The following is a 13113-nucleotide window of genomic DNA, read 5'->3' on the forward strand; positions in this document are numbered from 1 at the left end:
GCAAAACACACTACAGCTTTTGAAAACACCAGTTTTAATAACTAAGCATGTACAGCATAGTGAAACCTGTATAATGTACAAATGTATGCACAGACACTAATGGTGAACTAATTGATAGCATTTCAGTGAGGATATTACAGCACAAGTTATTAGTCATATGTACAGGATACATGGTATACACTGTCCAACGAAATGCTTACTTGCAGGTTCCTTCGACTGCAGCAATACAAATAATACGATATGAATGACTGCAAAGTGTAAAGGTAAGCCCCCACTTGAGGAAACTGACAGATCAGTAAACTATTTTGTCAAGACTGCCATGCCACTTTGGTCCAAAATAAATCAATATGCCCAACATCTTACAATACATTAAGGCAGGTATATTACAATTATCCTAAATGTAGACTAGAAATTAAAGTAATATTTTGAAAGTTTAAAAGCAGCACCATATTCTGCCATAGGTATTTGAAATTCACATCTAATTCAGACCAACTAGTGGCCAACATACTCAATTAGCAATACTGTATGTGTTAGTAATGGATGTACAGAACTAGTAACTGATAATTCCCTGTGAGAGATGACCATGGTCACACTTTTGATAGCACCACAGCCCACCGGTGTGGACTATTTATTGGCAGTGTAAGTTTTTTATTTCATTAAAAAAAGCAAAATAAATAATATAAAAGGCAAATCAAATATTAACCATGAAAACTGAAGAACGATGAAAAACAACATATCCCAAAACACAATAGACTGGGCTAAAGAGCATGCAGATGCCAGGGTTGTGGGGTCAGAGAGGGGACTGGTTGAGGGTGTGGAGCTGATATCAGGATACACTGCGGGCGCTGCTCTCTGGTTCAGGGGCATCAGGGCGGCGGTCCATATGAGATGTGTACTGGAAGTTACAGCACACGTAGAGGGGGAACGACAAGAGCCGACTGTCCAGGTTCATCACCACATACTCCTGGAAAAGAGACAGGAACAGAATGTAAGTTACAGCCATAATTATTTCATCCGATTCAGGCAATACTTAAGACCGAGATGTGTTAATTTCAAGAGGGGAGGAAAGTTTCAGAACGTGGATTATGTGTGGTCTGACTGACCTGGTCTTTCTCCAGGGTGAGAAGCTGGTAACCAGTGGATCGACTACACACCAGCTTCCCACTATTATCAAAGGAGGCCAGACGTAACCTGAACAGAGACGAACAGCGAATGACAGGTGAGGGGCTAGTCAGGCCTGATAGAGCACAAGTAAATCACATGGCAGTTATACAGAACATAATTATACTATTACTACTACACACACAATGCATTGTCAACCTTTGAAATCTGAAGCTGTCCTATGCGTGTTGTGCTGATCACAGCCTAGGTCCTGTCTGCAGCGTCGAACACTAACCTGTATGCTAGATGCCTCCGGGGCTGCAGACTCACAGCTCCCCCACATGGCTGGCTCAGTGTATTCCTCTTGAACACTATGAAGCGGTTGGTGTAGGTCACTAGCAGGTCAAAGCCAAAGTTGAAACCTGTCCACCGCCAACAGTACTAAGCAAGAATAAAAAGTTAAAACATCCTCTTATTTTATCTTTGCTTTAAAGTGCTTATTATATGATTCAGAATAAATAATAAATTATTTCCTTATTACACAGAGACTAATGGTTTGACTCACATCTCCATCTTTGGTCAGTTTCCTGCCACACCTCATACTGCTTGACTCAAACTCCTCCTTGTTTGCATCCTGTGGACTACAAACACAAATGTCTTACTATAGAAAGAAATAGTAATGGCATCTTTTTGTAGGCACCAACTCTGCAATGGTTCATTGGACAAAGCCCATGTAGAAATGAATGTTTTTTTTTGTTAAATGTGGAAAATAAGGTCTGTGGTAAAGACAGGCTTAGGAGATCTTATACGTTTTGTTCTGTGAGATTATCTTCGTCAGCTAACGTCACTTTTTGTGAATTTTGAAGCATTTATGTAATAAAAAAAACAAAGCACATAAAGGCATCATAATCCATAAAGGTCATGTTTAACTGACTGATATCTCACAGAACAAAACGTATAAAATCTCCTAAATCTGTGTTAACCTCAGAACTTATGTTCAGCGTTTATCCCAAAACCCTATTCTTTTCCCATTAATGTCTGCCATGGCGGTGGCCGAACGAATTAGAGGTAACTCACTTCTGTGTTTTAGGACAAGGGAACTCTATTCATGCGGAAATATATTTTCAGTCACTGAAAGTGGCAGATTGGCATTAATCTTGTCATGGTGTGATGTTGCTGGTTTGGAGCTCCAGTTCTTACCCATTGTCATTGTCGTGCTCCGTCCGTAGCATGGCAAACCACTGGCTCTTGTACACGGAGGTTAGCCAATCTGTGGTATGAGGAGTTGTACAGAATAGATCAAAAATGACCACGAAAACAGTTATAAGTGATAAGTGAAAGTGAAACATAAACCACTATCCAATCATCAACCTTACCGGGTGGGAGAATGTTGTCTCTCTCCAGGATACGTGCAGACGCCAGGTCGTTGATGATGTATTGAAGGCGCACATGTCTGAAGACGGGAGTAAAGGGAGCGCCGTCCTCTGTTTTTAAGAAGGGCTCCTCCTCTCCCAACTCTGCAACAGCATGCACGTAAGGTCCATTAGAAAAGACTGGTCAGCCAGCGACTGTCTATTCTACAACCCCTTGTTCAGATAGGCTTGTAGCTAGCTGTGACATGCACTGTGGAACAGAACGTACCAGTTCTGCGTTTGCAAAGCCAGGTGTCAGCGTCAGCCAGCAGTTGCTTGATGGGACCGTCCCAGGATGGATTGAGCTGCAGGAACATCCACTGAGGAGAGGCAGAGTCACAAAGAGAGGGTATGAATGAGAACGAAAGAATGGGGAAGGGGGAGATAAATCAACGGTCTTCCTTACAGTAGAGACAGCCCAAAAGGCTGCAGTAGTACCTTTTTCAGGGCTGTGTAGACGTCCATCTCCACCTGCATGACGAAGAGGTCAGACGACTGGATCAGCGGTTCCATCACGTCCGTTCTGCAGATACAGCACACACCCTGCTCACTGACCACACAACACGTAGCCTCTAATACCAGTATGTACAACAGTTCTTGTGCTTACGTTGCTTCCAGAGGCAGCTTGGAACTCGGTAGTGACTTACAGTTGACCGGGGAAGCTCTAGCAGGGCACAAATTTGACGAACTGACTTGTTGGAAAGGTGTCATCCTATGACGGTGCCACGTTGAAAGTCACTGAGCGCTGCAGTAAGGCCATTCTACTGCCAATGTTTGTCTATGGAGATTGCATGGCTGTGTGCTCAATTTTATACACCTGTCAGCAACGGGTATGGCTGAAAATAGCCGAATCCACTAATTTTAAGGGTCCACATACTTTTGTATATTTTGTGTATAAGCCCTAGGGAAAAATATGAAAACATTAATGAGACGCACCCTAGCTCCTTCATCAGGTCAACATTCTGATGGGTCATGAGGTTATTGAGGAGCCATTCCTGACACCTGCAGGAGACACACAAGCATAAGCATGTAGTGCGAGACAAAAATAATTACATGTGTAATATTATTCAATAGGAGTGAACTGATGGGGCTTACTTCTTCATAACAGAGTCCAGGCCGTAGATGCTGGCAGAGGAGTAATAGCCACACACAGTCTTGACACTGACATTCTCTTTCATGGTCTCGCCACATTGCTGGATCAGACCATCCTGCAAAGACACAAAGGCATGGCTTTGATCATCTATTATCATTCAGAAAATTCCATTCCAGCAACTTTCAACTCACACATATCAATATCATCTCAAAATTATCACTACATTGTATACAGTTACATTCCATGTAAAATATACTGAAGTGTGATAATGACCATCTACTGACCAGTTGGAGCATACAAGCTGCTGCTAGGATACTGACCACCCTGCTGGGCTTGATCAGAACATCATCCCGGTACAGAGATCCAAACACTACCTGTAGAGCTAAAAACACACACACACACAAAGACAAATGTGTATAGTAACTGCAAAAAAGAAGTTCAGTGACATAAACAAAGCGATTTGTAGTTTTTTATTCCTGACGCAGTATTGTAGTACTCAAGTCCGACTCGAGTCCCGATTTTCATGACTTGTGACTCAACCATTAGTGACTTGTATTTGCACTTGGACTGGCTACTATGATAAGCAGAATTTTACCAGCATTGGGTGCACATATCTGCAAGGGTTCTGTTCTCTAGCAGTGGGAAGGATGCGCCACACCCGGCACACGCATCCGACATCAGCTGGTGAGCTGCAGGGGAGCAAGTGATGATTGTGGGCAGGCAGGCTCCGCTTCGATCATTGGCTAAGCGACACATCGCGCAAGCGACTGCTTTAAGAAATTGAAAACAATACTAGTATCGAGTTTTAACTCATGACTCGACCATTGATGACTCGGACTTCAGCCATAGGGACCTCTAGACTCGACTTGGACTCAAGGTTTAGTGACTCGACTACAACACTGCCTGACAGTGACTTAAGTCCTCACCCTCTGTGTCGATGTTCTGGTCTGGGATCTCTAACGGTATGACCATCATGTTGGACTCCTTCCAGGATCCACTGAACATGCTGGAGAAATACCCCGACTACATAATTAAAACACAGGGAGGAGAGAGGGAGTGGAATGAGTCACAGGCATTGGCTTTGTAGAAACTTCAGTGTGTAGTGTACACAGAACAGTGCACTAACCTGGCACAGGTAGACTTTGTGCAGGTTCCACTCCTGCCCAAGGGCACAGATGCGGATGTCACTGTTCTCGCCGTTCAGGAACAAGGTCTGATAGATGTACTTGGAAGTGCTCTTTAGCTTCTTCCTGTTACAATTCCAAAACAAACCAGCAGAGGGCAGGCCAAGGTTATTTATTTTATTTTTTTATTTAACCTTTATTTAACCAGGTAGGCAAATTGAGAACACGTTCTCATTTACAATTGCGACCTGGCCAAGATAAAGCAAAGCAGTTCGACACATACAACAACACATAGTTACACATGGAGTAAAAACAAACATATAGTCAATAATACAGTGAAAAAAATAAGTCTACAGTATATACAATGTGAGCAAGTGAGGTGAGATAAGGGGGGTGAAGGCAAACAGATATATGTATAAATAAATAAAAATATAAAAAGGCCATGGAGGCGAAGTGAGTACAACACAGCAAGTAAAATAAAAACTAAAAAAAACACTGGAATGGTTGGTTTGCATTGGAAGAAAGTGCAAAGTAGAGACAGAAATAATGGGGTGCAAAGGAGCAAAATAAATTAATAAATAAATACAGTAGGTAAAGAGGTAGTTGTTTGGGCTAAATTGTAGATGGGTTATGTACAGGTGCAGTAATCTATGAGCTGCTCTGACAGCTGGTGCTTAAAGCTAGTGAGGGAGATAGGTGTTTCCAGTTTCAGAGATTTTTGTAGTTCGTTCCAGTCATTGGCAGCAGAGAACTGGAAGGAGAGGCGTCCAAAGGAAGAATTGGTTTTGGGGGTGACTAGAGAGATATACCTGCTGGAGCGCGTGCTACGGGTAGGTGCTGCTATGGTGACCAGCGAGCTGAGATAAGGGGGGACTTTACCTAGCAGGGTCTTGTAGATGACCTGGAACCAATGGGTTTGGCGACGAGTATGAAGCGAGGGCCAGCCAACGAGAGTGTACAGGTCGCAGTGGTGGGTAGTATATGGGGCTTTGGTGACAAAACGGATGGCACTGTGATAGACTGCATCCAATTTATTGAGTAGGGTTTTGGAGGCTATTTTGTAAATGACATCACCGAAGTCGAGGATTGGTAGGATGGTCAGTTTTACAAGGGTATGTTTGGCAGCATGAGTAAAGGATGCTTTGTTGCGGAATAGGAAGCCAATTCTAGATTTGACTTTGGATTGGAGATGTTTGATGTGGGTCTGGAAGGAGAGTTTACAGTCTAACCAGACACCTAGGTATTTGTAGTTGTCCACATATTCTAAGTCAGAGCCGTCCAAAGTAGTGATGTTGGACAGGCGGGCCGGAGCAGGCAGCGATCGGTTGAAGAGCATGCATTTGGTTTTACTTGTATTTAAGAGCAGTTGGAGGCCACGGAAGGAGAGTTGTATGGCATTGAAGCTCGCCTGGAGGGTTGTTAACACAGTGTCAAAAGAAGGGCCAGAAGTATACAGAATAGTGTCGTCTGCGTAGAGGTGGATCAGAGAATCACCAGCAGCAAGAGCGACATCATTGATGTAAACAGAGAAGAGAGTCGGTCCAAGAATTGAACCCTGTGGCACCCCCATAGAGACTGCCAGAGGCCCGGACAACAGACCCTCCGATTTGACACACTGAACTCTATCAGAGAAGTAGTTGGTGAACCAGGCGAGGCAATCATTAGAGAAACCAAGGCTGTCGAGTCTGCCAATGAGGATGTGGTGATTGACAGAGTCAAAAGCCTTGGCCAGGTCAATGAATACGGCTGCACAGTATTGTTTCCTATCGATGGCGGTTACGATATCGTTTATGACCTTGAGCGTGGCTGAGGTGCACCCATGACCAGCTCTGAAACCAGATTGCATAGCGGAGAAGGTGTGGTGTGATTCGAAATGGTCGGTAATCTGTTTGTTGACTTGGCTTTCGAAGACCTTAGAAAGGCAGGGTAGGATAGATATAGGTCTGTAGCAGTTAGGGTCAAGGGTGTCCCCCCCTTTGAAGAGGGGGATAACCGCAGCTGCTTTCCAATCTTTGGGTATCTCAGACGACACGAAAGAGAGGTTGAAGAGGCTAGTAATAGGGGTGGCAACAATTTCAGCAGATAGTTTTAGAAAGAAAGGGTCCAGATTATCTAGCCCGGCTGATTTGTAAGGGTCCAGATTTTGCAGCTCATTAAGAACATCAGCTGACTGTATTTGGGAGAAAGAGAAATGGGGAAGGCTTGGGCGAGTAGCAGAGGGGAGGGCAGTGCTGTTGTCCCGGGTAGGGGTAGCCAGGTGGAAAGCATGGCCAGCCGTAGAAAAATGCTTATTGAAATTCTCAATTATAGTGGATTTGTCGGTGGTGACAGTGTTTCCTATCTTCAGGGCGGTTGGAAGCTGGGAGGAGGTGTTCTTATTCTCCATGGACTTTACGGTGTCCCAGAACTTTTTTGAATTTGTGTTGCAGGAAGCAAATTTCTGCTTGAAAAAGCTAGCCTTGGCTGTTCTAACTGCCTATGTATATTGGTTTCTGGCTTCCCTGAAAAGTTGCATATCACGGGGGCTGTTCGATGCTAATGCAGAACGCCATAGGATGTTTTTCTGTTGGTTAAGGGCAGTCAGGTCAGGAGAGAACCAAGGGCTATATCTGTTCCTGGTTCTAAATTTCTTGAATGGGGCATGCTTATTCAAGATGGTGAGGAAGGCATTTTTAAAAAATGACCAGGCATCCTCTACTGACGGGATGAGATCAATATCCTTCCAGGATACCCCGGCCAGGTCAATTAGGAAGGCCTGCTCGCTGAAGTGTTTCAGGGAGCGTTTGACAGTGATGAGTGGAGGTCGTTTGACCGCTGACCCATTACGGATGCAGGCAATGAGGCAGTGATCGCTGAGATCTTGGTTAAAAACAGCAGAGGTGTATTTGGAGGGCAAGTTTGTTAGGATGATATCTATGAGGGTACCCGTGTTTACGGAATTAGGGTGGTACCTGGTAGGTTCATTAATAATTTGTGTGAGATTGAGGGCATCAAGCTTAGATTGTAGGGTGGCTGGGGTGTTGAGCATGTTCAAATTTAGGTCACCTAGCAGCACGAGCTCTGAAGATAGATGGGGGGCAATCAGTTCACATATAGTGTCCAGAGCACAGCTGGGGGCAGAGGGTGGTCTATAGCAGGCGGCAACGGTGAGAGACTTGTTTTTAGAGAGGTGGATTTTTAAAAGTAGAAGTTCAAATTGTTGGGGAACAGACCTGGATAGTATAACAGAACTCTGCAGGCAGTCTTTGCAGTAGATTGCAACACCGCCCCCTTTGGCCGTTCTATCTTGTCTGAAAATATTGTAATTGGGGATAAAAATGTCTGAATTTTTGGTGGTCTTTCTAAGCCAGGATTCAGACACGGCTAAAACATCCGGGTTGGTAGAGTGTGCTAAAGCAGTGAACAGAACAAACTTAGGGAGGAGGCTCCTAATGTTAACATGCATGAAGCCAAGGCTATTACGGTTACAGAAGTCATCAAAAGAGAGCGCCTGGGGAATAGGAGTGGAGCCAGGTACTGCAGGGCCTGGATTCACCTCTACATCACCAGAGGAACAGAGGAGAAGTAGGATAATGGTACGGCTAAAAGCTATGAGAATTGGTCGCCTAGAGCTACCAGAGCAGAGAGTAAAAGGAAGTTTCTGGGGGCGATAAAATAGTTTAAAGGAATAATGTACAGACAAAGGTATGGTAGGATGTGAATACAGTGGAGGTAAACCTAGGTATTGAGTGATGATGAGAGAGATCTTGTCTCTAGAAACATCATTGAAACCAGGTGATGTCATCGCATATGTGGGTGGTGGAACTGCAGGGTTGGATATGGTATAGAGAGCAGGGCTAGAATCTCTACAGTGAAATAAGCCAATAAACACTAACCAGAACAGCAATGGACAAGGCATATTTACATTAAGGAGAGGCAAGCTTAATCGAGTGATAAATAAGGGTCCAGTGAGTAGAGGTTGGTTGGGGTCGTGGCGATCCAGACAGCTGGCCGGGTATATGGCTATCGGTAGCAGCATAGGATGGAGGTCTGTTTGTAGATACCTCGTGCGTTTCCGTCGGTAGGTTCCGTGTAGTGGGGTTTTGTTCAGATAGCAGCCGATAAGACAGCTAACGATTAGCGGGCCTCAGATGAGCGTTCAGGTAACGCCGGGACGGAGGTGCCGGTTGGATAAATCCCTCGGGCAGATAACGTCGGCAGTCAGTCGTGAAGGCCCGGTGGGGTTCCGTATCTGCAGCAGCAACAAAGAAGCGGGTCCGGATGGTGATGGAACTCCTCAGCTGGCTAGCTCCAGCATGATTTGAGTTAGCTCCGGGGTCGACGTAAGCCAATAGTCACACGGTATGCAGCTAGCTAGCTGCGAAATCAAGGTGCAAGTGTCCAGAGGCTGCGGTTGGAATCCGGGGAAACTGAGAGAAAAAAAGTCCCGGAATGCTCCGGTCCGAGTCGCGTTGCACAAAAGTGCCGGTAGATTATCGAGCTAGAGGAATAGCTGATGACCGCAAAAACGTGGGCAGCTGAAACACCAACGCTAGCCAGCAAACCGGCTAATTTCGGGGCAGCTACAGATTAGCTTCTGGCTAGCTATCGGAGTAGCTTCTGGATTAGCTTTCAGGCTAGCTTCTGAATTAGCCCCTGGCTATCTTCCACGATGGATTTTCAGATTGAGGTAAATAGTACTTATTGTAATTGGTGAAGCGGGTTGCAGGAAAGCTTTTGCAGGAAAGCTTTTGTAGTTGAGTTCTTGGATAATAAAATAAATAAAAGATATGTGAAGAAAAGGTGTAAATATATATATATACAGGACACGACACGACAACACGGAAAAATACGTCTGAACTGCTAAGCCACCTTGGTGCTGTTAGAAACAGGCTGGCCATATGAAAGACATGAAAGATGTGTTAATACCTCGCCTGTGCTGTGAAGGGCTCTCTACACAGTCTACGCAAACAGAGTAGACTGCGTCGCGTTCCAAAAATTCTGCCGCACACATGTATGTGGAACTACGTAGAGCGTGCCGCAAACGAAGCTCCGTTTGTGTAGACCTTTAGTGTGTTTTCCTCTTACTCTGTTTTGCTGTGTGTGTGTGTGTGTGTCACCTGTGTTCATGAAGTTGTGTGTATGTGTGTGGCTCTTCTCACCTCCGTGGTGTGTCCAGTAAGGCATCTTCCTCATCAGGCTCACTGTCACAGTCGCAGTGTGCAGTCCGTTTCCTCTTTCTGCACTCACATCCATGCTTGCCACTGGCACATGCATTCTCAACTGCTTCCTCCGGATCCTGGGAGGAGGCCTGCATGCGGCTGCCCAGGGTGCCCATCTCTCCCCTGCACACTACACACAAAACAAGACCGTCAGCATGGATGCATTGTAATTCATGAGCTTCACTACTCAGGGGTAAACTAGATTCGGTCACTTTTTTGTTGATGAGTAACTATTTCTTAAAGTTATCTAGGTTCAGACCTGGAGAACTTTCCGTTATTTATATACACTACATGACCAAAAGTATGTGGACACCTGCTCGTCAAACATCTCATTCCAAAATCATGGGCATTCATATGGAGTTGGACTCCCTTTGCTGCTATAACAGCATCCACTCTTCTGGGAAGGCTTTCCACTAGATGTTGGGACATTGCTGCAGGAACTTGCTTCCATTCAGCCACAAGAGCATTAATGAGGTTGTGCACTGATGTTGGGCGATTAGGCCTGGCTCGCAGTCGGCGTTCCAATTCATCCCAATGGTGTTCGATGGGGTTGAGGTCAGGGCTGTGTGCAGGCCAGTCAAGTTCTTCCACACCGATATCAACAAACAATTTCTGTATGGACCTTGCTTTGTGCACTGGGGCATTGTCATGCTGAAACAGGAATGGCCTTCCCCCAAACTGTTGCCACAAAGTTGGAAGAAAATAATCGTCTAGAATGTCATTGTATGCTGTAGCGTTAAGATTTGGCTTCACTGGAACTAAGGGGTTTAGCCCAAACCATGAAAAACAGCCCCAGACAATTATTCCTCCTCCATCAAACTTTACAGTTGGTACTATGCATTGTGGCAGATAGCGTTTTCCTCGCATCCGCCAAACCCAGATTTGTCAGTTGGACTGCCAGATGGTGAAGCGTGATTCATCCCTCCAGAGGACACGTTTTCACTGCTCGAGTCTAATGGCGGCTAGCTTTACACCACTTCAGCCGACGCTTGGCATTGTGATGGAAACGCAGTTCATGAAGCACCTTACGAACAGTTATTGTGCTGATGTTGCTTCCAGATGCAGTTTGGAACTTGGTAGTGAGTGTTGCAACCGAGGACAGACAATTTGTACTTGCTACACGCTTCAGCACTCGGTGGTCCCGTTCTGTGAGCTTGTGTGGCCTACCACTTCGTGGCTGAGTTATTGTTGCTCCTAGACGTTTACACTTCACAATAACAGCACTTACAGTTGACATTGGCAGCTCTAGCAGGGCAGGAATTTGCCTAACTGACTTGTTGGAAAGGTGACATCCTATGACAGTGACACCTTGAAAGTCACTTATTTCTTCAGTAAGGCCATTCTACTGCCAATGTTTGTCTATGGTGATTGCATGACTTTGTGCTCGATTGTATACACTTGCCAGCAACGGATGTGGTTGAAATAGCCCAATCCAGTAATTTGAAAGGGTGTCCACCTACTTTTGTATATATAGTGTATTTCGAAAGCATAAATGATAAACACAATTAAGTCCTGTCCTCTGGCATCAACAATACTACGGTAGCTAACTACGGTAACGTTAGCTAGCGAACAACCTCAGGCAGTGTCCAGCTATCATTGTTTTTGCCACAGCTCCTTAGCTAGCTACCTACACAACACAGCCAGCTACTTTCGCGTACGACCGGGTAGCTAATAAATGTAACGTTAATAGCTAGATCATTTACGATATACAGAAACGTAACTTACCTGATATATATAACAAGGCAAACCCGTCGGCTAGCAAACGTTGTTGACAATGAATTTAAACACGCCTAGCTATGTTGCTAGCAAGCTCAGCTGTGACAGGTCACAGACGTAACTTAGCTACTGTTAGCTAGTACAGTACTGTACATAAACAACAAGCCTTCTCAGCTAATTTTTTTGGGGACAAAGAGGTAATTTAGCACCAGATATTGCGGAGCTAGTTAATCCGGCCAAATATGATCTACCAATAGCTTGAACATCATTAGTAATGTTTAAAAGGATATTTCAAGAACCATTGTCAAATTGTCTTCCTATTTTCCATAGCTAAAACGATGCAGATACCACAGGCTCACAATTTGTCTTCTTCTAGCCTGCTAACTATGATGTGCCTCACGCGCTTCTGCGCATTATTGCCATCTACTGTACTATATGTGATATGCAGATTTGGACAGGCTACCTGGTGCTAGCTAGTGTGGGAATATGTTTATATTGGATGATTGTTCAACCAGATTTATATATTTAAAAAATGTGTAGGTGACCAATGACCACTCCCAGAAACAATGCAATGTTATTTCAGGAGGTAATTTAGATTTGTTTTATTAACCATCTCCTAAAACCATTCTCATCCCAACCGCTGTAGTCTTATCATTTCCAGATCCCCACTAGCAGTAGTAGATGTGTCTCATGAAAAAAACAACCAATAGACGCTAAGCACCGTTTCAGGTTCCCAGTCGATTTTCCAGACAGCCTTCCTTTGAACACGGGCTGACACGTACCCAACTGTTTACTTGTGTTGAATAACTCATTGGGGAAAGGAGGTACCTTCTGCTAGGTTGACATCCCTGTCCATATATCTAGTGTTTTTTGTGGTTGCATAACCGAGTTATTAATAATCTTCTTCTTAATAGGGGGGCGCTGTTTTCACTTTGGAAAAAATTGTGCCCAAATTCAACGGCCTCGTACTCTGTTCTAGATCATACAATATGCATATTATTATTACTATTGGATAGAAAACACTCTGAAGTATCTAAAACTGTTTGAATTATATCTGTGAGTAAAACAGAACTCATTTGGCAGCAAACTTCCAGACAGGAAGTGAAAATTCTGAAAAAGGGGCTCTGTGTCAGGGCCTGCCTATTCAACTGGCTTATATTTATGGATCTGTATGCACTTCATCCGCCTTCCACTAGATATCAACAGGCAGTAGAAGGTTGAATGGGGTGTCTAGCTTGATGTAAGGCCGAATGAGAGCTTTTGGAGTGACAGGTCCGCTCTTTTGTCAGTTTTCAACTGCGCGCCGGGGAACCTCACATTGTCTTCTGAAAGCGTTCGGTATACACGACGAATTGCTCCGGCTCTGATTTTCTTGGATACATATGAGAAGAACATCATAAAGTAGGATTTTCAACCGAGTTTGACCAGTTTATTCGACGTTTATTGGGAATTTTGGAATTTTTTGT

At 44.5% G+C, this 13113-nt stretch overlaps 1 protein-coding gene across 1 annotated transcript; it reads right to left on the reverse strand.

Annotated features, from left to right (window-relative positions):
* Nucleotides 1–17: 17 nt before the first annotated feature.
* LOC129818561 (germ cell-less protein-like 1) lies at nt 18–12043 on the reverse strand. Its single transcript, XM_055874595.1, has 15 exons — nt 11657–12043; nt 9872–10061; nt 4733–4856; nt 4533–4629; nt 3891–3988; nt 3609–3721; nt 3450–3515; nt 2952–3036; nt 2743–2833; nt 2478–2618; nt 2302–2371; nt 1667–1742; nt 1397–1542; nt 1104–1191; nt 18–964 (listed from the first exon to the last, which is right to left on the reverse strand). The coding sequence occupies exons 2-15, from the start codon at nt 10045–10047 to the stop codon at nt 827–829; spliced, it is 1509 nt and encodes a 502-aa protein (XP_055730570.1). The 5' UTR covers nt 10048–10061; nt 11657–12043; the 3' UTR covers nt 18–826.
* Between the last annotated feature and the right edge of the window lie 1070 nt (nt 12044–13113).

The sequence above is a fragment of the Salvelinus fontinalis genome, chromosome 21, assembly GCF_029448725.1.
Source record: "Salvelinus fontinalis isolate EN_2023a chromosome 21, ASM2944872v1, whole genome shotgun sequence".
NCBI lineage: Eukaryota > Metazoa > Chordata > Actinopteri > Salmoniformes > Salmonidae > Salvelinus > Salvelinus fontinalis.